Below are 26,580 nucleotides of genomic sequence, written 5' to 3'. Positions count from 1 at the left end.
CGTGTCTTTGTCTCAGTGATGAAACTCATCAAGGATTTTATCTGCACTTTTGGATGTTTAAATCACAAACTTTGTTTCTGACATTTTTAAAACTGAAGATGTTTTATTTTTGATTTTAGTTTCTGGAATCAAATCCTCTTCAGGGTCTGAACTAAACATTTGGGTCAGAACCGGCCCGCCGCTTGAGCTCCTCACGTGGTTCTGATCATTTATTGATGCTTCTCGAGTGGCCCAGATGGTTCTGGTTCTGCTCACGGCGTGATGTCATCGGGCCGCTAAAACCTTCCTGTAATCACCGCGGAGCGGCCTCGGGGGGCCGCGGGCCGCGAGGGGCCGCTGCGGCTCTCAGTCAGGGACGCCTTATGTTCATAAAACCAGTATGTGTGTTTATTTACAGGAGCATGAACGCCTCATGGTGCCGAGGAAGTTCTGCAGAATCTGGACCGGTCCCTGACGGGCCCAGAACCGAAGAGAGGAAAATGAACCGGTTCCTGATGAATCGGATCAACAGACTGAAACAATAATTATGAGTATTGGTGTGGTTCTGGTTCCTGTCCAAAGTTCTGGTCCCTCCAAGTGAAACGGATGTTGATGAATTCATTGAACAACCAGAACCAAAGTTCTGAAGCTTCCGGTTCGGTTCTGGGTGTTTTCATGGAGCGGCGGAACCGGCCGGTTCTGTTTGTGGTTTCAGAGCTGTGGTTGGGCCCAGGGGTCCGGTTCGGCTAATGCATGCAGCTCTGCGGTCATAAAGTACCGGAAGGAGTTCGGTAAGTACCGATGAGCTGATTAAACATTAACGTGATGGATCTGGACCCGGTCCAAATGTTTTCCCTGAAGCGGCCGCGACGGTTCTGACCCAAATGTTCTGTTAGGCTATAAACTGAATCCGACCCGTTTGGATTAGAACCAAGAACTGGACCTGGAGGGATTCCTCCAGAACTTCAGTTTGAGACGATCGGAACCAGAACCGGATTCCTGCTTCAAACTGAAGTCCAGGTCCAGTCGGAACCGGGCGGATTGATGAGCTCAGCAGAACCGGATTTTTGAGCTTTGAGAAATTACCAGACGGAACCGAACCGGAACCTGGAATCTACAAACGGAAAGATGATTTTATGACTTTTCCTGGTTCTGGTTTCCTTTCCAGAACTTTTCGGAACCGCGAGGTTTTAAATATCGTGAAAGTGATTGGACCGGAGACCGAACCAGGACAGCAAAACTTTCCCAAAGTGAGACTTATTTTTAAAAAATACAATAAAATAAAAACGAGACGTGGAAACCGTCCGGAACCGAGGATTCTGGGTCCGGTTCTGCAGAACCCTGAAGATGTTCTGGTTTTAGATTCCCTAGTTCTGCTGGTTCCGCAGAGAAGCTGAAGCTCTGGACCGAACCCTCCTCCTTCTCCTCCCCTCGGTCGTGAGAAAGGTGGGTTCGGTTCGGTTCGGTTCGTGCAGCTGACTGATCATTAAAAGGTTTTTAAAGCGGATTATTAGTGGCGCGCGCGCTGCGTCTGTCCGCCGCATGAATACTAATGAGCCTCTGCGCCACTTAATCCCGTTAGCGGAACAATATCACTGCGCCATTTGGGCCGCTTCCCACCCGCCTCCGCGTGTCTGTGCGCGTGCCAGTCACCTGCCGCGCCCTGCGCCTCCGACATCCCGGCGTCTTTTCGGGCTCAAGTGGCTCGTTGTTGCGGCGGCGCGGAGCTTTTTGTTGGGAAGCTCATTAAAGCTCCTCCTGCGGCCCAGACGCGCCGCTCCCCGCGTGCGTGCGTGGAGCCGCGTGCGTGGAGCCCCGCAAAGAAAGGAGGAGAGAAAGGAGCCCAGCTTGTCTCAGTCCAACGAATTCAAAAAACATTTGCAAATCTGCTTTTATTCCCGGATTTTCTCCCCTTTCTGTCCCCTCACACTCCCAGGACAAAAGCGTCCGGTCCGGTCCGGTCCGGCCCGTTCGACTCGGTTCGGCTGCTCTGGACCGGAGCTCCGCAGAGGAGCCGTGAAACCGGGCTGCAGGGTTCGGTGATCACCCGGAACTCCTGGAATATTTATAATGTTGAAATAATTTTTAATTTATTTGTAGGAACTTTTTAAACCTATATCTATTTAATTTACAGGTTTAATATTTTACTGAGTGATGAATAAAAGATTATTCTGAGTTTTTATTTGGTTTGTTTCACCTGGATTTAAATAAATTTGAAATATAAATGAATGTCATTTATTTAAAAATAAAAGTTTAAATCAAACGACACCGTTTCAAACATCAACAGGTTCTGGATCCGGTCCGTTCAGGTTCGGTTCGGACTTACGTTTCATTTAAAATCAGATTCTATTCAACATCCAGCGACAGTAATGTGTGTGTGTGTGTGTGTGTGTGTGTGTGTGTGTGTGTGTGTGTGTGTGTGTGTGTGTGTGTGTGTGTGTGTGTGTCAGATCGGGGGGGTAATAAATGTTTAAAAGCTCATAAATACAGATCAGAGAGCAGCGGGAATAATGCGGGTGTCGGGAGGAGGAGGATGATGAAGAGCAGCTGTTCTCTGTAATCTGGCCTCTAATCTCATGTTCTGCTCCGTCACTCAGCCTGGATTCCAGCGCTGCTGGTTCCGGGAGGTTCTGCGGGTCCATTTTCAGGCGGATCTGAAGCCCAGAGCATGAGGGAGCCTCTCCCCCGGCGGGCCGGTGACCCCCGGTCAGTGCAGCGTGTTGGGGCTTGTCGTCCTGCTGGTCCGGGTCAGATCGGCTCTTTCCGTCCTAATTGAGCGTGAGACCGCAGCGGAGCCAATAACAGGCCTCCTGCTCTTCCTCCTCCTCCTCTTCCTCAGCGGCTCCGGTATAAAGGCCCCCCACTTTCCCGCAGAGCCTCTCGACTCCTGTCAGCGCCTCCCGGGCTGCAAGTGGCTGGATCTTCTTACCGGTGAATCCAGACCGGGAGATTCCGCCCAACTTCCGCCTCGCCGCCCCGCCGCCCCGGTCCCTGCTCTCCCCGCCGCCATGGGCTCCGTGCTGCCCGCCGGCTCCTCTCTGGCCCTGAAGCCGCAGCAGCCGCTCTCCCTGGCGGACATCATCACCTCGGACATCCTGCACAGCTTCCTGTACGGCCGCTGGAGGCACGTGCTGGGCGAGCAGCCGCCGCATCAGCATCACCTGCAGCACGAGGAGCGAACCGGGCCGAGCGCGAGCCCGAAGACGGCCTTCACGGCCGAGGTTCTGGCCCAGTCCTTCTCCGGGGGTGAGTGTCCGGTGACCATCATAATAATGATAATAATAATAATGATAATAATAATGACATTCATAATCATGATAAAACATGGAACTGATCGCGTCAATCCATATTTTAGGGAGTTTAAATAAAAATGTAATTCTGTTTTTATTTTGGATTTATTTATTTTTAAGCATCATAATTTGATCTGAAATAGAAAAACGAAGGAAAATATTTTCTGCTCAAAGTTTCGATCCATTCATTGATCATTTATTGAAACTTTTTTCCAGCTCTTCTCTGATTTCTGATTCATTTTTATTTCATTTTAAGATTTGATTCGTTTTTGTTTTTGGTGAATTTCGTTAGAAAAAATTCCAGAGAAAATATTTCAGTTTTGTTTCGCCATTTTTATCATTTTCTGTCATTTTGATGAAATTATTTCTGATTCAGTTAAAGGCGATTCGGGCTCAACCCGCCGCGCCGGTTCCGGTTCGGTTCTCCGTTTCTGGAATATAAATGTTTTTTATGTTTCTACTGGTTTCGCGGACCGAACCGAACCGAACCGAACCCTGACATCCACAGAAGCCGAACTTTCTTACAGTTTTATTTGAGTGTTTTTTTTTCTTCAGTTATTCTCATTTGGTTCTGAACATTGGGAAGTGGGTGTGGGTTCTGAGCCAGAGCCGAACCTGGTTCTGAGCTAAGTGAAGTTCTGTTTGTGTTCAGAGGTCCAGAAGCTGTCCAGCCTGGTTCTGCCCAGCGAGGTCATCATCGCGCAGAGTTCGGTTCCGGGTAAGCAGAACTTGCAGAACCTGCAAAACATTTTATGTTCCTGTGAAACGAAGCAGATAATATCACGCGCTGTAGAGGTTCGGTTCGGTTCGGTTCGCAGGCTGATTGGACCTGTCTGTGCTGCAGGAGAAGGACTCGGGATTTTCTCCAAGACCTGGATCAAAGCCGGAACCGAGATGGGTCCATTTACCGGCCGCCTGGTCTCACCGGAACACGTGGACCTGTACAAGAACAACAACCTGATGTGGGAGGTGAGCCCCGGCCCGGTCCGGTTCGGTTCGGTTCGGTTCAGTACGGCCCGATCGGTTCACATTGGTTTGGCCCGGTTCGGTTCGATTCTGTCCGGACCCGCTCAGTTTAATCCGGTCCGGTTCGGTTCGTCATAGACACCTTTATCTCCGGTTCTGGTCGCGGATTTCATGTTTTCATCTAAACACTTCCAGCAGAACCGAACCAGAACAAGAACCGAACCCGCTCCGGAACGATTCTTTCAATGAACCGACCGGAAATTTATTGACATTTTCTAAAAGTTTCTCTAAACATAAATAATAATAAATATCAAATGTCATTTTCACAGGAGCCGAAAACACAAAGAAGCAGATAATATCACGCGCTGTAGAGGTTCGGTTCGGTTCGGTTCGCAGGCTGATTGGACCTGTCTGTGCTGCAGGAGAAGGACTCGGGATTTTCTCCAAGACCTGGATCAAAGGTCTTGATCCAGGTCTTTTATTTTATTGTAATAAAATAAAACAAAATAAAACAGCATCCAGTCATAATTCATACCTTCATATTTTATTTTATGAAACATTAAAACGTGACGCTCTGAAAATATTAAAGATGAAAAAAAAGAAAATTGAACTGATTTACAAACATTTCAGAAATAAACCACAGAATGGAACGTTCAATAAAACAACAATAATAATTATTATTATTATTACACATAATATTAATAATAATAATAATATATTTAATCATATTTATTATGATTAAATATGGGACTGGAAATAATTATTAATAAAAATCTTTGCACATTTTTTTTATAAAAGAAAAACTTTTGACATTTTTAACTTTTATTAATTTTAGTCAGAAAATCTTCAACATTTTTTCAGCCACTTTGAATAAAATAAAGTGATTTTAATTTATTAAATATCAATAATGTGTTCAGATCAACATGAACCTTTGACCTTTGAGCTAAAAATTATTTACTAATGAAAATCCAAACGTCATCTGGATGAGGAACCGCTCCATGATCGGGTTCTGGTCTGGTTCTGATCGGGTTCTGGTCTGGTTCTGGTCTGCAGGTGTTCAATGAAGACGGTTCGGTCCGGTTCTTCATCGACGCCAGTCAGGAGGACCAGCGCAGCTGGATGACGTACATCAAATGCGCCCGGAACGAGCAGGAGCAGAACCTGGAGGTGGTCCAGATCGGCAGCAGCGTTTTCTACAAGGCGGTGGAGGTCAGCAGATATCGATCACTGATTCTTGATCACTGAACAAAAACTTGAAACTGTTTGTTTTAAACTGAAACAAAATAATTTCCAGGTTTTTTTCCTTTTAGGGCCAAAAGATTATTAAAGAAATAATAATTAGAATAAAACAAATAAAATTTTTTGGTTTAGAATTTAAATAATTATTTTCATCGTTCTGAAAGTAAATCTATAAATATCATTTCATTATTTTTCTCACAGTTGATTTAGATTCAATATTTTGCTGATTTTTGTTTCTTGTTGGTTTTTGTAAAGATACAAATTTACTAAATGAAACGATGTAATAAAACTGATTTAATAAGAAAACTGGGAAATAAATTATCTATTAAAACATTAGCAAAACTGAGCAAACAGCCCGGAATGTAAGGAATAAATTAATAACATTATTATTAATAATAATATCATTATTATTGATATCTCATAATACAACATGGTAATAGGAAAATCCTTTATTGTCCCACAGTGCAGAAAATCAGGTGCAATGTCAAATTCTCACTAAAAAAGAAAATATTACATTAATAATAATAATAATAATAATAATAATGTTCCTACCAGGTAAATTAATGAAATGAAAGTAATAAATAATTCTGACAGATTATTTCCATCAATCGGTTAGAAACTGCAGGAAAATTATAATTCATATCAAATGTTCTGTATTAATTTAACAAGTTATCAAGTCCAGAGGACTCCAAAGCTCTTCGTTCATTCGTTCATTCATTCATTCATTACAAAAAGAATAAATTAGAGGTTAATTATTTCATAACAAACAAATTGTATTAAAGTATAAATAATTATTGACAACAGATGAAGAGAAATTGGCAAAAACTGAAATAAAATGAAAACATTTTAAAATAAAAAAAAAAAAATGAAAAAATGAAAAGGTGAAATTAAGAGCAGATCCAGAACGTTCCCGCCTGGCTCGGATCAGGGCAAGTGAACGGAACGGTTCTTCTGCTGCTGTCTGGCGCCACCTGCTGGCATCAGACAGAAACACAGAAAAGCTGAACTGATATTTGTAATATTTAATGTGTTGTTTTGTGATATTTATCGTGTTTTGTGATATTTATCGTGTTTTGTGATATTTATCGTGTGGTTTTGTGATATTTATTGTGTGGTTTTGTGATATTTATCGTGTTGTTTTGTGATATTTATTGTGTGGTTTTGTGATATTTATCGTGTTTTGTGATATTTATCGTGTGGTTTTGTGATATTTATCGTGTTGTTTTGTGATATTTATCGTGTGGTTTTGTGATATTTATCGTGTTGTTTTGTGATATTTATCGTGTGGTTTTGTGATATTTATCGTGTGGTTTTGTGATATTTATCGTGTTGTTTTGTGATATTTATCGTGTGGTTTTGTGATATTTATCGTGTTGTTTGTGATATTTATCGTGTGGTTTTGTGATATTTATCGTGTGGTTTTGTGATATTTATCGTGTTGTTTTGTGATATTTATCGTGTGGTTTTGTGATATTTATCGTGTTGTTTTGTGATATTTATCGTGTGGTTTTGTGATATTTATCGTGTGGTTTTGTGATATTTATCGTGTTGTTTTCTCAGACCATCCCTCCAGACCAGGAGCTGCTGGTTTGGTATGGAAATTCCCACAACACATTCCTGGGAATTCCTGGGATTCCAGGCGCAGACGAGGAGCAGGGCAAGAAAACCAAAGCCGGTAACTTAGCAACAGATGAGTTCGGAAGACATTTGTCTGGTTCTGGTTCCGGCAGGTCCGGTTTGATGAGGTTCTTCTTCTCCTGCTTCCAGATGATTTCCACTCATGTGAAGGCTCCTCCTCTTCCTCCTCTTCCTCCTCCTCTTCCTCTTCCTCCTCCAGTCTGGGGCGCATGCGCTGCGTCATCTGTCACCGCGGCTTCAACTCCCGCAGCAATCTGCGCTCGCACATGCGCATTCACACGCTGGACAAGCCGTTCGTCTGTCGCTTCTGCAACCGGCGCTTCAGCCAGTCGTCCACGCTGCGGAACCACGTGCGGCTGCACACGGGCGAGCGGCCCTACAAGTGCCACGTGTGCCAGTCGGCCTACTCGCAGCTGGCCGGGCTGCGCGCGCACCAGAAGAGCGCGCGGCACCGACCCAGCGGGGACGCGGGCGCGCCGGTGGGCGGCGTGGTGGTGGGCGGTCCGGGGGTCCACTCGCCCCCGCCGGCTCACCCCCCGCTGCCTCACCCCGCCTCCCTGGTTCACCACATCCCCGCCATGGTGCTGTGAGCCAATCAGGGCCCGCCATGTGGTCAGCTGACCAATCAGCGAACCGAGGGCCCGGTTCTGTTAGAGGGTTAAAAGTCCGATGTTGAAACAGAAACAGGATCGGCCCATAAAAAAATTGTTGGTTTATTGATTGTTGATCATTTTCCTATAACCTAATATTGATCAGAGTTCGGACCGGTTCCGACGGCCCAGCTGCATGATGAGCCATGTTCTGTTGATGTCGTGTTTGCGTTGCATGCTTCTGGTTCCTGTTGAAGGTTGTGATGTTATAGAACCTCAGGTCCAAACACAGGAGGCTTAAATGTTCTGAATATCGATGTGAAGAAGGTTCTGTTGGGTCTCTGGGCTCGGATTCTCCTGCCAGAACCTTTGAGACGTTTTGACATGAAGACGTCGGTTCTGAACCGGTTCAGCTGGTGGAAGAACATGAGATGAAGTTCATGGACTGAATCTGCTGTCACTTTATGAAATGTATCAAACTGGATTCTGTACATAAAGGAAGTTATGAATATAAACAACCAGAAAGTCTGAATAAAGTTTTTCTCCTGAAATCGTTTCCTGCTGTTTCAAAGGTTCCACCGACAGGAACCAGAACCGCATCTCCAACACAGGTTGACCAAGTCTGGTCCATCTGCCTAGTCAAAGTCCGGTTGGTGAGATGTGAACGCTCGTTGACCTCTGACCTCTGGTCCTCCAAACCTCGGTCTGGTTCAGTTTGAATGTGAACGCCAAGCGGCCCAGAGAGCGCTCCAAAAGCAGGAAGTGGACTACAGTGCAGGGCATTCTGGGTAAATCCAACAAAGCTAACATGCTAGCCTAGCGCTAGCAGCAGAAATGGCTCCTGGTCTTCAGCCAAAGACTAAAGAGAAATCACTAAACTCTGACGCCTCCATCTTGTTTCATTTGGTGAAACAGGAAGTTGCTCTCAGTGTCTTCAGAGGTTTTAGTGTCGTTTCCTGCAGTGGTTGTTGGTGCAGCGCCCCCACAGGCCAGGAGGGGAACAGGCTGGTCTGGGTCAGAACCACAGCAGCTGGAGAAGGTCTGGTTCCAGTAGAACCGGGTCGACTGGACCACCAGAAGGAAAACATCCTTAGATGTGTCTCTTCTCCATCATTCCTGAATCAAATGGCTCAATTCTCTCATCAGCTCCGCAGACGTGATCCAGCAACCGTTCACTTTATTCAGGTTGCTGGATGGTTGTTGATTCTAGTCCAACAGAGACCAGGATCAAATCCAGATCCAGATGTGAGAACTAAATATCTGCAGATGTTTTCCAGAACATTTCAGTCTCTTTGGCTCAATGCAAACATTCCTGGTTCTGCATGGAGCCGATCCGATCCAGTCGATCCGATCCAGTCGATCCGATCCAGTCGATCTAGAGACGTTCTGCTTCTGTTACGGCCCAAGGCTAGTCCTTTGGGGGGGTTTAGCTCCAGGTCTTCTCATTGGTGCTGATTGGAAGTGGAGGCAGCTGGCCAGTGTCTCCATGAATGACATCAGATCAGCTTAAAATGCACCACCTTTTTCTCATCAACCAGCTATGACTTTTGTTAAATAAATCCTATTTTAAGTTATCCAATGCGTTGCTTCCCTTTTATTTGTTATGGTACCAGAGCCAGACCATTACACTTCCAGCAGGAGGTTTGGAGCTGCAGATGAGAAACGGGTTCTGTGGTTCCAGCTGAACCTGGGAAGAACCGCAGATCCTCCAGGGTTCAGAACGATCCTGAACAGACGCAACTTTTATGTTGCATGAAAATGAGCCAGGAGGGTTAGGGTTCGTCCCAGACGGGTCAGCTCACACCAGGTCCAGTTCTGGTTCCGGTTCTGGATCCAGAATTACTGTGGATTCTTTGGGTCGTGTTTAAAAGCATCTATTCCAACCTTTGGGAGCCAGAGGGTGACGTTCATTTTAAAGATATTAATAAGTGTCATCAGAGGTCATCAGAGGTCAACAATGTTTACTAAACGAAGCAGGTGTCTTTCCACTGCGCTACGTTTGTCCAGATAACTTTTGTAGCTCAGTTGATTGATTGGAAATCAACTTGGATAAAACCAGGAACCATTTGGTTCCTGCTGGTTCCACTCCAGGTTCTGGTCCAAATGGACAGTCCTCCTCCGGTCCGCTTGGTTCTGATCAGCCTGGATAAACATTTCTAGTTTCTATAAAGATGTAGAGAAATGCCAGAAACCCAAATGTTCTGTTTCTGCTCACAGCAGCTTCTGGAAGTTCTGGTTCTGGAAAACTCCAACATTTGTTGTCCAGGTTTCACTGCAGCTTCTCTCTGCCGGGTCGTCGGTGTTGAGTAAGACTGGAAAACACGGCAGGCTGAGTAAACTCACCTCTGGGCCAGTCAACCCGTCCAGAGGAAACGTCCTGGACTCTGAGCGGATAGATAAAGAGACGCTCAGCGCCGCTGGCCGTCAGACTGGAGGTTCAGGATGAAGCTGCTGGTTCTGCTGCTTTGGGTTTGGTCTCTGTGCTGGAGGACCGACGCTCAGAGTCAATCGTAAGTGAAGCTCCTGTTCTCTATGTGATGCTTGTTTCATTTTGGAGATAAAGCAGATGATCAGAAATTAAATGAAGAACATTTCTAAACTTTTCTGGCTCTAATCTGACAGAAATCCTATCAAACTGAATCTGTTGCAAAGAAAAATGTGAAAACCAAAGTCTGTCCTTTAACTGGACCAAGTCTTCCTGGTCGGAGTCTCCAGAGCAAGCCCACATCATGATGCTCACACCGCCGTGCCGCCATCGGACCCTTTGGGCCAACCGAACAGAAAACGGTTCTGCTTGGTCCGAGCCGATCGTCGTCTCCTGTAGAACCAAACCAGAACGAGCTGGAAACCCTGCGGCTCCTCTTCGTCCCTCCCCCACCTGTTTTTGGCTGCCTGTCTGAAGCTTGTAGCTCATTTTGATCCGACAACAAACTGGAAACTCGGTTCACTTCCTGAAGTTGGTTTTCCTCTGGATGTCGACTTTCTGCTGCTGGAAACTTGATTTGTCTTCAGCACAGAAACAATGAGGCGGATGGACCAGAACCGAGCCGCAACAGTGAAGCCCAGGGGGCGCTCACCAGCCAGCCCCCTGCAGGGGGCGCTCACCAGCCAGCCCCCTGCAGGGGGCGCTCACCAGCCAGCCCCCTGCAGGGGGCGCTCACCAGCCAGCAGGCTGAACAAATATTGACAGCTGAATCCCATAAAATGACTCAACAAACATCAGAGTTCAGAGTTCAGGCAACTCTGTGGATCTCCATGACAACCCGACCCAAAAACCCTGAAACATGGAAACTGTTTCATAATCATCAAATCATTTTGCTGTATGACGTGATTAATTCATGATTTCATCAGATACCATGTGCAAATAGTTCTTCTCCCATCATTTTCATATTTCTGAATAATTTACTTAAACATGATCCTGTAAAATAAAATATTTCCCTCAATAAGTGATTCAATCAGACTGAATCACTGCAAAACAAGGAACATGGAAATATTGAATTTACAGCAAATACTTATCAGAGGCAAGATATAAACTATAGATCTGCAAAGATTAAACATTTTATTGTTCATTTGAATCACATTTATTAAAATGATCCAATTTCAACCAGTTATTCAATGACATCATATTCCTGCTCTTGTATCAAAAACAACACAAATTCTCACAGCAGTGGAGAAAAAACCCAAATCTGACTTTAATCTCAGTTTAATCTGGGATTAAAGTCAGATTAGTTTATTTGATGTTTTCTTCATTAACAACATGAGGAGAAAAAAAAAGATGTTTTGTGTCAAAGTATTTTGTACACCGAGTGGGGGTCAAAGGTCATGCCTAAGTTGGACTATTTTTGGTTAATTTAATTGTGGCGCCTTGCTGCCTTTCTGTGAAATGAAGGAACAGTTTGATCAGTCGGTGGTTTGGACCGGCCGGAGCTTGTGGTTCCGGTTTGGACCGGCCGGAGCTTGTGGTTCCGGTTTGGACCGGCCGGAGCTTGTGGTTCCGGTTTGGACCGGCCGGAGCTTGTGGTTCCGGTTTGGACCGGCCGGAGCTTGTGGTTCCGGTGGTTCTGGTTGATCTGCTGCTGATGCTTCACACTCGGCTCACATCACCGTCTCTGTGGAAACTCGTTAACCTTTAAACTTTAGGACTGAAGCCCGTTTGATCTGAATCAAACATGGCCGCCGCTCCTCCTCCTCCAGCCTCTATTGGTTGGTTTTGCTTTCAAGCCTTTTTTATTCGGCATCATTTTTAAAAATATCTTTTCCGTGTCTGGATGCAGCTGTTCTTGTTCATCCATGTTTTACATTTTTCCAAACTCCAGTTTGAAAATGAATAAACTCCATTCGTCTTGTTCTTGTTCCCCTCTGACAACATGTGAACATTTTTATGATTTCCCACCAAATCTCTACGACTACAGCACCTAATAGCCAAATCAGCCAATCAGCAGCCAGACTGGTGGAGCCTCCAGGTGAGAAACCAGGTGAGCTGGTGACGTCATGCTGACATTCAAACAGGCCACGCCCCCCCAGGTGTTTACCTGCTACCCTGAAATCCATCCTACGTTGTGGTCATGCGCACTGAATCCTGCAGGTTTCTGGTCTGACTGGGCTTTGACTAGGAACTTTAAGTTTCATCGTCAGGATTTCTGTGATTTATCACAATAAACAGAATCATAACGGAGTCCTGCTGGTGAACGGACTCTTCTTCTTCTGTGGTATTTCTCTCTGTCAGATTCCTGGTCACAGCGCCCCTGTCGGTGACCCTGGATGCTGTGGAGACGGTGTTTGTTCAGCTGTTCGGCTCCAACACGGAGGAAACCGTCTACGTCTTCCTGAAGACCTCCATGGCCCCGGGCCACCGGCAGCTGTCCAGGGACTCCCTGCGGCTCAGCAGCCAGAACCACCACCAGGGCGTCGCCAAAGTCCGGGTGAGAAACTCCTGCACAATCATGACTGATTACTGTGATGATTTCTGTAAAATGTCAGAGCGAAGCGTCACTTCCTGAACTCTAGACACGTGTTGGGTGTATTTCCAATGTAATGGACACAGAAATGGAAAAGAGAGAGAGAAAGGTTTAAAGGGACAGGACATCCTAAAAGTCTGCAGAACAAGAGCAAAAAAACCGAGAAACCATAGCAACAGACATGATGCACACAGAACAACATGACTTCAGACCAGATGTATTAGCCCAACATGGAGTGCATCTGAAAACAGCTGCTGTTGGTTCCTGTTTTTCTCTTTAGTTGCTGCCACTTCCAGAGAATAAGGATTTGAATCATGTGATTCTTCACGTCCAATCAAACGGGATCAACCAACACCTGTCCATCCCGGTTACCCGATCCAACGGCTTCCTGTTCATCCAGACAGACAAACCGCTCTACACGCCTCATCAGAAAGGTCGGCCCTTCTCGGTTCTCCACTCAGATTCTGGTCCAACATTGGCTGTTCAGGTTTAAAACTATTTGTGATGTGTTCAGTGAAAGTGAGGGCGTTCTCCATGAACCAGGAGCTGAGACCAGCCAATCGCAGCGTCTTCTTAACCTTCAAGGTGAGTCCGATGAGCCCAGGCCCGTAAACGAGTTGACCATTCGCCACCATTTCAATGAACATGTTTGTTCCCCCAGGATCCGGATCAGATCACGGTAGACGTTGTGGAGATCGTCGATGTGAACAATGGAATCCCATCGATGCAAAACCCCTTCAGGATTCCCATCAAACCAAAGTAAGGAAGAGCTCTGCCGAGGCAGGAAGACCGTCTGGTGATTCCCAAGACGGTTTTCCTGAGTTCTCTGTCCCTGCAGGTTGGGAATATGGACAATAGACGCTTCCTACACAGATGATTTCACAACAAAAGCAAAGACAGATTTTGAAGTTAAAGAATACGGTACGTCTAGGAGTTTGATATGAGCCCTGCTGGTGCAGCTAATGATCTGTGATGTTCTCCTTCTCTCAGTTCTTCCTAGTTTCTCCATCCAAATGAACCCACAGACAAACTTCATCAGCTACAGTCAGTTCAGTCAGTTCCACTTCAGGATTTCAGCCAGGTGAGGCCCGATCTCCTCCAGCCGCTAGACGTTCGACCGGAGGGGCCATGTTTACCCTGCGGTGCTCTGACCTTTGGCAGGTATCTCCACGGCGCCCCGGTGGCTGAAGGACAGTTGTTTCTGCGTTATGGATACGTCAGAGACAAGAACGCTCCTGTTATCATTCCCACATCAGTCACCAGAGAAAGAGTAAGGCCCTGGCATGCACCAGTCTCAAAGACTTCTCTGACGGCGGTTGATGAAACTGCTGAGTGACGTCTCCAACACGGGTTGGTTTGTCTCCTCTCAGCTCTCTGCAACAGGTGAACTGGATGTGACTGTCAACATGCAGAAAGTTCTGGACAACCACGATGGACTGAGAGACCTGGACAGCCTGGTGGGAAGCTACCTGTACATAGCGGTGCTGCTGCAGGAGGACACAGGTACGCTGACATCATACCACCCTGAAACCAGGTCCTCACCTGCTCAGCGTTTGGACTGGATGTCGCCCTGCAGGTGGGATCACGCAGGAGGCGGAGTTTGCTACTGTGAAGTTCGTCAGGTCACCGTATCATCTGAGCCTCATCTCGACTCCTCTGTTCATCAAGCCGGGACTTCCTTACAACATCCAGGTACGCGTCACGGAGTCCCACCTGAAAAGTGTTTCTCACTCGTTGGTCTGGACACCGCCTCAGTGGTGTCCAGGAAAGCACTGAGGCGGTCCAGGTGTTGAGCTGCTCCAGAACCAGATGCAACATCTGGTTGGACCTTCTGACTCCTGGTTGGCCCCCCCTTGTTCAGCTCCACAGGCCCTTTGTCTCTGCAGGTGCTGGTGAAGGATCACCTGGACAAGCCGGTGAGCCTGGTGCCGGTGCATCTGGTGGAGAATCAGCTGTTCATGGATACAGGAGAAACGAAGGTTATGTCCTGTGGGGAGAACAAAATCAGTGGATCTGATGGGCTCTTGTATTTCATCTGCAACCCCCAGAAAAATGCAGTGAAGGTTCAGCTGAAGGTGAGGAAGATCTGAGAAGAGCTTCCAGGTTTATGAAGCTGAGCTTCAGAAGAGCTTTTCATTCAACGTTAGCTTGATGATCTGAAATGTTAGTGGGACAAAAACAGCTGATTTGTCCTGTTGGTCTGGTTGACCCAGTTTGAGACGGCGGACCCCGCCCTGCCGGCTCAGAGTCAGGCCGGTCTGACCCTGGAGGCCGTGGCCTATCACTCCCCAAACCGGCGCTACCTTTACATCAACACGCCCATGCCGGGCCACGGCCTCCGGGTCAGCCAGTACGCCAACATCCAGGTGTACGCCGCAGCTCCCTCCTACCTGAACATCAGGACCCTCAACTACCTGGTGAGGAGGCGCCGCGCACGGTGCTTCCCCTGTTGCCATAGTCACTGACGGCTGCGCTGCTGCTCCCCTGCAGGTTCTGTCGAAAGGGAAGGTGGTGTTTTTTAAAAGTCAGAACTTTGCCTCCAGCGCTGATGGCAGACAGAACCTGAACTTCCTGGTGACGACCTCCATGGTCCCGTCCATCAGGCTGCTGGTCTTCTACGTCCTGGACGGAGAAGGAACGACGGAGCTGGTGGTGGACTCTGTCTGGATGGACGTCAAAGACAAGTGTGTCAACGGCCTCCAGGTGCTGCAGTCTTGCTGCATCTGTGCTTCATCAGCAGCGATTGACCTCTGACCTGGTGCTTTCTGTCAGACCGACATCTTATTGCAGGAAAGACTCTACAAGCCAAAGGAGAACATCAAGCTGGACATCAGGACCAATGAGGGCAGCATGGTGGCGCTGTCGGCGGTAGACGCCGCCGTCTTCACCCTACGCCCCAACTACAGGGACCCCGTTTCCATGGTAAGCGTCAGTTTGACCCGAGCGCGTTCGTTGCGTTGCGCGGTGCTCTGACAGGATGTACGGTGGCCCGCAGGTCCTTCGTCACTTCGAGCGCAGCGACCTGGGCTGCGGCGGCGGTGGCGGCAAAGACAACGCCGACGTCTTCCGATTGGCCGGCCTCACCTTTATGACCAACGCCAACGCCGCCCCCTCGTCCAGCAGTACGTCCATCATTCTGTTAGAAATCAGAGACGCTCATCAGCTGCTCAGTGATGGCGGCGTGTTTCACAGGTGAGTCGTGTTCAGCCGCCGTTCGTCCAAAGAGAGAACTGACCAAAGCACAGAAGGAAGCGAAAGGTACGATCCCACCGAGTCCTCCATGGACCTGTCCTCTTCCACATCATAACTGACTGAAGCTACACAAATTACTGGATTCATTGATTGATTGATTGTTCTTTATATTTGGCTGATTTATCTATAAACTGAAACCATCTCAAAGTTTCAATGAAGCTTCACAGGACAGTAAGCTGTGTGTAGATGATGGGATAATGAAGATTTAAAACATCCTAAGTGACTAAAAACAGAAGCAATAAAACAGCTGCTGTTTGGTTCTGAGTCAGTCAGCAGGTTCTGTCTGGATCCGTCTCTCTGCAGCCAGAACCTTCGGCTCCAAGAAGAGCTGCTGCTCGGCGGGGATGGACTACATGCCAAAGATCATGAGCTGCCAGCAGTACGCAGACCAGATCTTTGACAGGCTCAAAATAAAGGATGAAGGCTGCAAGACGGTCTTCAGGCTGTGCTGCGAGTTCCACCAGCAGCACCTGGACCACAGCGACCGGCTGGTTCTGGGGCGTTACGGTGAGTCCGGTCGGTTCTGGTCCGGTCCTGCTGGCCCTGACTGCGATGCCTGACTTGATGTTTCTCTCCAGAACTGGGCGCAGACTTCGATCAGGCGCCGTCGTTGGTGAGAAGCTTCTTTCCAGAGAGCTGGCTGTGGGAGGTGCAGCCTGCAAGGTGGCACAAATCAAACGCACCTCAACAGATTCTTAACATGAATGAAGTGCAGGGAATATTCTAATCTGACAACTATTGCAGTCATGTTACTTTATTTTCATTCAATTATTTTAACAATTAGAGCCTCCATGTTCCAGGGGCTCTGATGGAAGCAGCTTTACTGAGGAGATTCATTTCATTGGACACATCCAGGAAGCTCCTCATTATCCAGGGAAGATGTGATGATTTAAATGACTGGTGGAAAATCCTCTAGACTCCAGAGTGTCTGTCTGCCTGCTGGAGGAACAACAAAGTAAAGGTGGTGGAACAGCAGAGCTTGAAGGAGCCTGAACCGTCAGGTTTCCCAGTGTTAGCCGGGTCTCTGCTGAGTACAGAGACCCGGTGGACTCTTTGAGAAACCGCTCAGTGTTTCCTGCAACAGCCGGAACCGGACAGACGACTCAGCAACACTTTGAGCAATCTCTGCTTCTTTGCAGCCAGATGTTGCCTGGTTGTTGTGGAGACTCTGTTCAAATCACTGGTCATCATCTGCAGCAGCTGATCCAACTGTGGCGTTTGTCTCTTCAGGTCAGGTCGGCTGTCCATCAACAGGACTCTGCCGGACTCTCTGACCTCCTGGGTGGTTTCAGCCGTTGGCATGTCTCCAGAGGGCGGTGGGTTTCCTCTCCGTCTCAGTGGTCTCCTCAGTGGCCTGCAGGAAGGAACCTGACCGCAGAGTCTCTCTGGTTCTGTCAGGGATGTGTGTGTCGGATCCAGTGAAGGTGTCGGTCACCCAGCCGCTCAGCGTGGACGTCCCGCTGCCCTACCAGGTGGTCCGGGGGGAACAGGTGGAGCTGCGGGGCTCCGTCTACAACCAGCAGGATGACGTCATCACCGTCAGTTCAACCACATCCCATAATAACCAGTCAGATCATCAGTTTACAGGGAGCGGCTCTAATCCCTGCTGTCCTCTCAGTACTGCGTGACGCTGACGGCCGGCCCGGCGCTCTGCCTGCTCAAGTCCCAGCCGACGCCCAGGCAGGAGGGGCATCACGCCACGGCCTGCACCTGGCAGCGCCTGTCTGCGAGGGGGGTGGGCAAAGTGACCTTCACCCTGCTGGGCCTGGAGCCCGGAGAGCACACCCTGACCTTCACCCTGAGCGTCCAGTCGGGGGCCAAAGACATTGTGCAGAAGACGCTGCGTGTGGTGGTATGTGAACTATGACTGACTCTACTTGGAGCATTCAGAGCCTTGCTTTGGTCAGTAGTCCTTCCCATGTGAGCAGCTCCCAGCGGTCAGCTTGGCTAAACATTAGTTCTGCTTTGCAGCCTGAAGGAGTGAGACAGGAAGTGAACTCCGCGGGAATACTGGATCCTCAGGGACTCTACGGTTTGTGCTCCATCTTGGTTCATCTTGAATCCCTGCCATCATCATCGTCTCACCGTGCCGGTCTGGATTTCTGTTTCAGGTTCAGAGAAGCGGACTGTGGTGCTGAAGAACATCCTGCCAAAAAACGTGGTTCCCAACTCGGCTGTGGAGAGACAGCTGACCATAAACGGTGAGGCGAGGAGCGAAGCGCTGAACGTCTTCAGGTCTGCAGAAATGATGGGGATGGTTGTTCCTCACGACAGGCGAGCTCCCAGGCGAAGTCGTGTCGGTCGTACTGGACCCCGAGGGCCTGAAGCGGATCCTCAGCCTTCCTCCTGGGTCAGCAGTAGCAGAGGTCGATAGGCTCCTCCCACTCATCCAGGTGTACCATTACCTGGAGACCAACGGCCTCTGGGACGTCCTGGGAGAAAACATAGAGAAGACCTCCGGCGAGCTGAGGCAGAAGATCAGAGAAGGTGGGGCGGCGCCGCCGGGATCATTCTGATGATGATGATGATGATGATGATGATGTGTCTGCAGGTCAGGTCGGCCTCACGACCTTCAGGAACGGAGACAGCAGCTACAGCATGTGGGTGAACTCTGAACCCAGCACCCTGTGAGTGGAACCAGAACCCGATCCGGTTACTTTACTTCCTCGTTATCCAGGTTTTCCATTCAAAACGATTCTTCATGATTTCTTCTTCAGTCTGTCGGATCCTGATTGGCTCCCGTCTGATCCATTAAATCCAGACATTAAAGTGACTTTTTCACATTTATTAGGTTTTAAATATGAATCCATTCTCAGAGCGAATAACTTCCTCCATTTTGTTTTAACAAGGCGTCAGAAATAGAGCGCCACCTTTCTGCAGGGAGGACATTTCCATCCAGCCTGACGCCTTATTTAATGAACAATTGTAAACAGAAGTATTCATGGCGCCTGCAGATACAGAGAAAAGATAGTGGAAGGAAAATATCAACAAAACACGGTAACCAATCACAGCCAGCCTCACACAGCTCCGTACCAGAGGGAACAGCTTACCCCAGATCCGCTGTAGCTATAGCTGTAGCTTAGCTCCGCAGTAGCTTAGCTCACCTGTAGCATAGCTCTGCTTTAGCGTAGCTCCCCTGTAGCTATAGCTGTAGAGTAGCTCAGCTGTAGCATAGCGTAGCTGTAGCTTAGCTCAGCTGTAGCTTAGCTCCGCTGTAGCGTTCCTGAAGTTTCGGCTCCAGGATGTGAGTCTTGAACGCGGTGAAGTTCATTTCCAGCTCGGTCTTCCAGGAAAATTCAGGAAAAAAACAAAATGAGTCCAGATGTTTCCCTCCTGAATCTCTCGTTCATTTTTGTGGTTTCTTCTTTGTGCTGCTTTCTGCACATGCATAAGTGCTACGTTTCTGTACCGTCTGCGAGCTGATGACCTTCTGTCCTGCAGAGTCACCGCCGAGGTGGTCAGGACTCTGTCTTTGGCCGACCCGCTGGTCTCCGTGGACCGTCAGTCGCTCTCAGAATCTGTCAACTGGTTGATCCGCAGAACTCAGCAGCCTGACGGCTCCTTCAGGGAGCGGGCTTCCTCCCAGAACAGCCGGCTCATGGTCAGTTGGGTCGGTCGGCCTCCTCCGGCGCTCAGCTCCTCTGTGACGGCGGTTCTGTGTTCCAGGTTGGCGCCACCGATGAGGAGCAGACGGTCTTAGTGACTTCCTTGGTGCTGGTGGCCTTACACCGAGCGATGAGCATCAGAGACCCCAAACTGCAGCTTCAGGTGAGAACTAATGAGGGTCGTCCTAAAGAGAGGAACATCGAGGTCAGAGGTCAGAGTATTAAGAGAAGATGGATTTGTTTTGTCAGTAGAATCATGTGTGAGCAGTTTGGATAGCAGGTTTCGATTTCTGATGCTCTGGGGCTCCTGGGCCCGCAGGATCACAGACCCTCCACCATCTGCTCATCAGCTGTTCACTGGTCTAGTTCAAGTCTCAGTCACATGTTTGTGACGGCAGAACAGAAGAGGATTTCTGATCCGTGTTGATCGATTCCTCCTCTCAGTTCCAGGACAGCAGCAAGCGCTCAGCAGCAAACTACCTTTCCCAGCATGCCCTGAGTGTGAAGAGCATGTATGTGCATGCGGTGGCGACCTACGCTCTGACGCTGCAGAACCCCAGCAGCGCGGAGGCCATGCAGCTGATGACCCGCCTGGAGCAGCAGGCGCGGCAGAAAGGTGACCTCCAAATGATCCATTTATTCCTCTCCATGTTTGATGGATCTTTGGGTTTGTTCATTTCTTCAGTACGTTTTAATTCTCAGATTTTTCTTTGTTTTTTTTTTGTTGTTGTTTGTGTTGCCATGGCATTGAACCCCCAAACAGTCCAGATGGGTGATGATGCTGCTTTCTGTGTCCAGGGAACCCGGTTGAGCAGCGGTACTGGCAAGAGCCCAGCGTGACGGCTGATTGGCTGACGCCTGATGAATCCAGCGGTCAGACAGTGGAGATGACGGCGTACGTCCTGCTGGCCCTCCTGCTCAAGGTGCAAACAGCTTCCACTTCATAAGGCTGATAAAACCATTCAATTTACGCTTTTATAATATCACACAATCGTTTTCTCTCTGCCTGTAGAGGGCGGTGTTTCTGCAGCTCCTCTCTCTGCCTGTAGAGGGCGGTGCTGCCTCAGTAATTTGGTTTGTGTCTTAAAGGGGAGGATCCATTACGCCAACCCCGTGGTTTCCTGGCTCACTCTGGATCAGCACTATGGAGAAGGTTTCCACTCCATCAAGGTAAACATGTTCCACTCCTCCAGCAGAGGGCGACACTGAGTTCCACACCCAGCTCAGCTTCTTTTTTTCTTCGGTGGTGGTTTGTGACATCAGGACATGGTTCTGACCCTGGAGGCCCTGACAGAGTACAGCAAGGTCGTTCCTAAAGCCGTGCTCAACCAGGACATCAACATCCGCTACAGCAGGCAGGAACAGCTGAGCCGAGTCCAGCTGAGCCGCCGCCAGCCGGTGGCCCCGCCCCTCCAGGTGAGGAAGCGCGCACCTGGAGGGACGGGGCCAAGCCCCAACAGAACTCCTCACTTCAGCTCCTCTGTTTCTGTCAAAGATATCGAAGAATGTTGACGTCATCGTGAGCACTGGTTATGGGAGGGGCGTGTCCAGTGTGAAGGTGGGTGGGGCTTGTTGTGGTCACCTGACAGGTGAGACGTCTTCCCAGTGACAGTCTGTCTGTGTCTCCAGATGAAGACGGTTTACTATCAGACCACAGCATCCACGCAGACCTCCTGTAACTTTGACCTGACCATTGAGCTGGTTGGATCCGCCGTGTCCAGCAGTACGTCCTCCCCACGGCCCTCGCCCCCCTGCTGTGTTTAAGAAAATGGTTTGATCTTTCCACCTCATGCTCTTGCTCTGCTCCTCAGATCCAACCATGCAGGCTCCTCACCTGGTCGCCTGTGTAAAGTAAGAAGGTAAAATCCGACCCGGTCGCCGCAGATCCTCAGTGATGGACGCTGTGACCTTTGTGTTCCAGGTACCGACCTCCACCCAACGAGGATTACACCGAGTCGCTTCTGACCGTCATGAAGATCCAGCTGCCCACAGGCATTGAGCCGACCCTGGAGGACCTGAGACAGGTAATCGGCATGGCTTTTGGTTTCAATCTAGTTTCCATAGTTACCTTGCAGACCGCCATTGTCAGAGTGTTCAATGACATCCACATAAGTCCAAACCATGGAAGAAGTGCTGGTTCTGGTTCTCTTGGACCCAGTTTTAGGGCTGAACCTCAGCACCCTGAATAGGCTCACCATCAGCCATAAAATATGTAAAATACCATTAAAATTGAACCGATACACAACTACCGATAGACGCGCCTGTTATAAACACTAAATGGACCAAAATAAAACACAGGAAATATGAAGGTCAGCTAAATTCTTGTGGCGGGAGCCGAAGGACCCCTGAATGCTACGAGCCGTAGCTGCCGTCACGGTCGCCTAGAGGCGGACGCTACGCGGCCCGGTGAGCCGCTATCCGATACGCCGCCGTCCTGAGAAGCAAAAACTGGCAGAAATCCAGACCTGAGGAGGAAGACGCAGAAACCAGGATGGACGATGTGACCCTGACCCTGACCCTGACCCTGACCCTAACGACCGTCGACGGACAGAAAGTGTCCATCTTGGCCCAGTTTCCTGTTGTATGGTAGACAGAACGGATCAGAACCTAAAGAACCAGGCATCAGTCTCTTCATCTCGTGAGGCTGATATGGTGCAAAACATTTTATGATCAGTTATTGAGTTTATAGTAGAATATGATGGTTTGATTATTTGCTTAGAACGTTGAGTTTGGATGATACTTTAATATGTAATAGCATTAGCCAGAATAATATGGCCAGAACAAATCATGCTAGTAGATAACAGAACATACACAATTCCAACATAAAAAAAGTTTTAGGACTTTGTGTGTTTTATTCAGAAATGTTTAGATATTTTCTGAATACATTGGTCAGAGGTCATTTAATGTATGATTTCACTTCCTCAGAAGAGATACTGAGATTTGGAGGACCAGAGGTCAAAGGTCAGTTAGCATTCACACCTCATCAACCGAACCAGTGTTTGTAGTGTCTAACTTTAATGGAAGTGGACTAAACAGGACTGGTGTGAATGCTCCCTGGGATGTTTTTTGTTTCAATAGGACACTTTTCATTGAAAAGGTCAGAGGTCACATGTGGGGTTCCTCAGGGTTCAGTCCTGGGACCCTCTGATTGGATATCTACATGGTCCCACCAGCTCAGGTTATAACAGGAGATAATATCAGCTACCATAACTACATGGATGATATTCAGCTCTACCAGGTGACCTTTGACCCCATTCAGTCACTGAACACATGCTGAGAACAGATCAATGTGTGGATGAGACAAAACTGAAGCTATCATTATTAGACCTAAAGAGGAACAATCTAGAGTTGCAGCTCTAGAGTTATAGATCCAGAGTTCTAGATTCTGAACTTTTCTTTCTGCTGGTCTTCAGTTCACAGACGGAGCGTACCCGTCTATCTCCCACTATCAGCTCCAGGGAAACACCGTCATCATCCAGATGGACTCTGTGAGTACCTCACCGTAAGCTCTGGACTTTGACTAGGCCATCGCAGTTCAAGCTTGTGACCTTTAACCTTCTAACTGAGCCCCGTACAGTCAGAGATGTAGCTCTTTGTCTCTCTGAGCTTCATGCTCTGACCTCTGACCCTGAGCTGAATCTCTCTGAAATAATCAAATTTTATCGTTTCCTGTTATTTTATTTTTTTATTTGAATTCATTTTGATTTTCTTTGATTTGTGTTTTAGTATTTAATCTTTTTAACTCATTAATTTTATTTTTGTAATTATTTTAAGTTCTTGTTATTAGTTTTTATCATCCTGGGAATAACTTGATTCTGTCTGGAACACAGACTTCAGGTAGCTTCGAGATGACCCTTGACCTTTCCCAGCAGCAGTTGCTTCTTTCAGGTCATGACTGATGTTTTTCCGTGCTGGCTACCCTGACGATGATAATGATACTAATGATGATGATGATGATACTAATGATGATGATGATGATACTAATGATGATGTTAGTATTTTAGTTATTTCCCGTCTTTTCACCGTCAGGTTCCCTCTGAGGTCTTCCTGTGTGTCGGGTTTCGGGTCAGAACCAGGTTCAGGGTGATTGGTGCTGCTGAGTCCCTGATGACTGTCACAGAACCTCAGGACAAAGGTGAGCCTGCAGTGAATGCTGGGACATATATCCATCCATTTTCTTCCGTTTGTCCGGGTCGGGTCGCGGGGTCAGCAGCTTCAGAAGGGAGGCCCAGACTTCCCTCTCCCCGCCCCTTGTTCCAGCTCCTCCCCAGGAGGGGAATCCCAAGGCGCTCCCAGGCCAGTCGGGAGACATCGCCCCCCAGTGGCTCCTGGGTGTTCCACCAAATAATCCAACCCACCATAAATATCCATACGTTGACTTTATCCGGGTTGTAGCTAGCAGTTAGCAATGTTAGCTTAAGGTCTGCTACATCTTTGGGTCCTACTCTTCTCCCAGAGCGGTCCTGCATCAAACCCAGAAGGACCGTCCCCAGGAACCGGGACATGGGGACGGTCCCAGTTCCCAGGTTTCCAACCCGTTTCTAATGTTTTCATTGAGCAAATCTCATAAAATCTTTTTTCTGTTTGCATGTTGAAGAGAATCTGCTGCTAACCTGCAACGTTTGTGTTTCCAGGCAGCCTGTGCACCAAGCATTTCTCCAGCCAGGAGCAGAGGCTGCAGCGCCTCTGTGTGGGCGAACAGTGCCAGTGCATGGCAGGTGAGGCGAGTTTCTGCTCTGATTGGCTGGCTCCAGCTGACCTTATGAAACTGAGTGCTGTGTGACCCTGCAGCTGCGTGTGCGACCTACAGAGGGAGCATGGACGCCACCCTGACCGCAGCCAAACGCACCGAGGAGACCTGCCAGCCGCACATCAAATATGGTGAGAGCCTGGAAGCTGATTGGCTCCTTTTAGCTGCAGCGTTGTTAGAAACAGGTGGAGGTTCTCGGATCAGATTAAAGATGGTTAAAGTTGAAATGATCTGGTCACAGCAGCAGCTCTAAACTCACCTGGATGGTTAATAATCTCTTATAGATAATAATATTCTGATATTTTTAAATTATTATGTGGGGGAAAAAAAAACCAGCACGCCCCCTAGTGGCTCTCGGAGAAGCTGCACCTGATCCTCAGCTCTGTCTCAGTGGGCCCGCCCTCCTCACAGCAGAACTGTGGTCTGATTGGTTAAAAGGCTGGCATGTAGCCAATCACATGTGAGGATTTGGGGTCATACCATAATGTGAAAACAGATGGGGGGGTCTGACCAACAGCCAGGTGATGGAGGTGAGGAGACCCAGAAATGTAACTGATGATTAGTTTAAAGATGTTATTTATAATAATGATAAATTATTATGGGTCTGTTTGGTATATTTGAGGTGTTTCACTTTGTTTATGTTTTAAAATTAAAAGTTTGATTAGAATATTACAGAAAAGTAATAATATCCGCATTAATAAAAGAACAAATTCATTAAATTAGGGAAATTTTCATAAAAACACTGAATCCAAAAGGATTTATTAATGTTCAAACATTCATTTATACCAAGTTAAGCTAAAATTTTAGGCTGCAGATAAACTCTGACCCTAATGAACCGGACTTCCCATCTCCACTGGATCGGATCTTCCACTGATTATTGATCTGGTGATTCTAACTGCTAGCAGCTATGCTGCTGGCGCTAAGTACATGAATCACCATATTACACCTGACTGCACTACATCTACCTCCACTGATTCCACTGACTTTGACTTTTATCTCAATGTGTGAAAAATAAATGTATATTTCTTTAAAATATGTTTCTCTCTGTGTTTCTGTAAGAACCAGTTGTTGGTTGGTGTTGTGAGGAATACCAGCTCCAGATCAAACCATTGCTCCCAGTTCGTGTTAAATGGTTGGAGTCTGATTGGTCTGTCTGCTTCCTCTGCAGCCTTCAAGGTGACGGTGAAATCTTCGGCAGCGGAGGGAGACTTCATGACCTACACAGCCACCGTAGCCGAGGTCCTCAAGAAATCTGAAGGTGAGACTCTGCTTGTTACCATGGAAAGGGGGTAGCAGCCATGGACGGCGCTGCAGGGCCTTTCACTCAGTCACTAACATCAGTACGGAGGAAGAATGACTGAAGTGAAGTTTTTCTATTCACTTTTTTCTCTTGTAACGTTCATGAGGCGCTAAGTGGAGCTAGCATGGAACGTAACGCCGCGTTAGGCAGGAAATGACCCAGCAGATGGTGTTCTGGTTCTGTGGGTCCAGTAGAACCGGGTCCTTCCTGACTTTACTCTGACTCTGGTTCTGGTCCCAGCGCTGGAAGCGGCCGGTCCAGGCAGCGACCTGGACCTGGTGAAGAAGGTGACCTGCGCCAGCGTGGAGCTGCAGAACAACCAGCAATACCTGGTGCTGGGCTCCGGGGGGTCAGAGGTCACGCAGGGTGGCGGCTCTAGGTGGGTGCTTCTGCTAAGGTTCTGCTCAGGTTCTGTTCAGCTCAGGTAGGGTCTCACCTGTGGTGCTTCTGGACCTGCAGGTACAGGCTGCCTCTGGACTCGGAGGCGCTGGTGGAGTGGTGGCCCACAGCTTGTAGTTCTCCACAGTGTCAGGACTACAACTCCCAGCTGATGAACTACGCTGTGGACCTGCAGCTGTTCGGCTGCCCCTGAACCGCGGACCGGGTCATTTCTGGACCTGGTTTAAACGTGAATGGGTCCGAGGCAGAACTCTGCATTCATTAAACATTCATTATTAATACAGATGTATTTTTTCTAGTGTTGGAAAATAAATATCTTAAACAAAAATATCTTTTTATTCTGCTGTCATTGCTGCTAAATGATGGCTGGAGAATGAAATTAATCTGGATTATCATCAGATGTTTTGAAGGGATCAAAGGTCACCTGGAGGCTCAGGTTCTGCAGCAGCTCAGAGTTTATTCTGAGGTTCATCCAGATACTGACTGAAAACACAGAAGAGCAGCAACACGTGGTTGCTGCTCTTCCAAGAGGTCTCTGGTTCAACTCCAGGCGTTTCCTGATTTCAGGTCGGGAAAAGAAAACGGGAGAGGAAACCAACATGGATGTAAATGAG

The 26,580-nt window shown here is 48.0% G+C and overlaps 2 protein-coding genes across 2 annotated transcripts; both read left to right on the top strand.

The window, feature by feature from the left end:
* The first annotated feature begins 2,498 nt into the window (after positions 1-2,498).
* prdm12b (PR domain containing 12b) lies at positions 2,499-8,253 on the top strand. Its single transcript, XM_055039971.1, has 6 exons — positions 2,499-3,225; positions 3,922-3,987; positions 4,114-4,238; positions 5,289-5,444; positions 7,035-7,149; positions 7,242-8,253. Exons 1-6 carry the CDS (start codon positions 2,988-2,990, stop codon positions 7,700-7,702), a joined length of 1,161 nt encoding a protein of 386 aa, XP_054895946.1. The 5' UTR covers positions 2,499-2,987; the 3' UTR covers positions 7,703-8,253.
* Positions 8,254-10,109: 1,856 nt separating this feature from the next.
* On the top strand, positions 10,110-26,296 carry c5 (complement component 5). The gene is made up of 42 exons (XM_055039958.1): positions 10,110-10,212; positions 12,429-12,624; positions 12,941-13,094; positions 13,175-13,245; positions 13,322-13,419; positions 13,499-13,581; positions 13,651-13,741; positions 13,822-13,930; positions 14,031-14,163; positions 14,237-14,352; positions 14,547-14,735; positions 14,874-15,077; positions 15,151-15,363; positions 15,433-15,582; positions 15,656-15,782; positions 15,853-15,918; positions 16,216-16,419; positions 16,491-16,575; positions 17,143-17,228; positions 17,311-17,450; positions 17,531-17,764; positions 17,884-17,944; positions 18,024-18,113; positions 18,187-18,399; positions 18,464-18,539; positions 19,354-19,513; positions 19,579-19,680; positions 19,962-20,133; positions 20,316-20,440; positions 20,607-20,687; positions 20,781-20,933; positions 21,013-21,075; positions 21,147-21,240; positions 21,329-21,368; positions 21,439-21,541; positions 22,931-23,005; positions 23,547-23,652; positions 24,152-24,235; positions 24,309-24,398; positions 25,436-25,525; positions 25,808-25,946; positions 26,027-26,296. The coding sequence occupies exons 1-42, from the start codon at positions 10,145-10,147 to the stop codon at positions 26,157-26,159; spliced, it is 5,067 nt and encodes a 1,688-aa protein (XP_054895933.1). The 5' UTR covers positions 10,110-10,144; the 3' UTR covers positions 26,160-26,296.
* Positions 26,297-26,580: the final 284 nt, after the last annotated feature.

Source organism: Poeciliopsis prolifica, unplaced genomic scaffold (genome assembly GCF_027474105.1).
Source record: "Poeciliopsis prolifica strain line A6 unplaced genomic scaffold, Auburn_PproV2 SCAFFOLD014, whole genome shotgun sequence".
In the NCBI taxonomy this organism is placed as follows: Eukaryota; Metazoa; Chordata; class Actinopteri; order Cyprinodontiformes; family Poeciliidae; genus Poeciliopsis; species Poeciliopsis prolifica.
The sequence above is the reverse complement of the archived record's forward strand: the minus strand, read 5'-3'. Positions and strand labels throughout refer to the sequence as shown.

What these genes read in the sequence shown, in the direction of transcription:
- c5 (XM_055039958.1), top strand. Translation starts at nt 10,145, where the DNA reads ATGAAGCTGCTGGTTCTGCTGCTTTGGGTTTGGTCTCTGTGCTGGAGG. An exon ending in GGATCCTCAGGGACTCTACG is followed by an intron (nt 17,945 to 18,023) that starts GTTTGTGCTCCA and finishes TTTCTGTTTCAG; the next exon opens with GTTCAGAGAAGCGGACTGTG. An exon ending in TGCTGGCCCTCCTGCTCAAG is followed by an intron (nt 20,441 to 20,606) that starts GTGCAAACAGCT and finishes TGTGTCTTAAAG; the next exon opens with GGGAGGATCCATTACGCCAA.
- prdm12b (XM_055039971.1), top strand. Translation starts at nt 2,988, where the DNA reads ATGGGCTCCGTGCTGCCCGCCGGCTCCTCTCTGGCCCTGAAGCCGCAG. An exon ending in CGCGCAGAGTTCGGTTCCGG is followed by an intron (nt 3,988 to 4,113) that starts GTAAGCAGAACT and finishes TCTGTGCTGCAG; the next exon opens with GAGAAGGACTCGGGATTTTC. An exon ending in TTTTCTACAAGGCGGTGGAG is followed by an intron (nt 5,445 to 7,034) that starts GTCAGCAGATAT and finishes TTGTTTTCTCAG; the next exon opens with ACCATCCCTCCAGACCAGGA.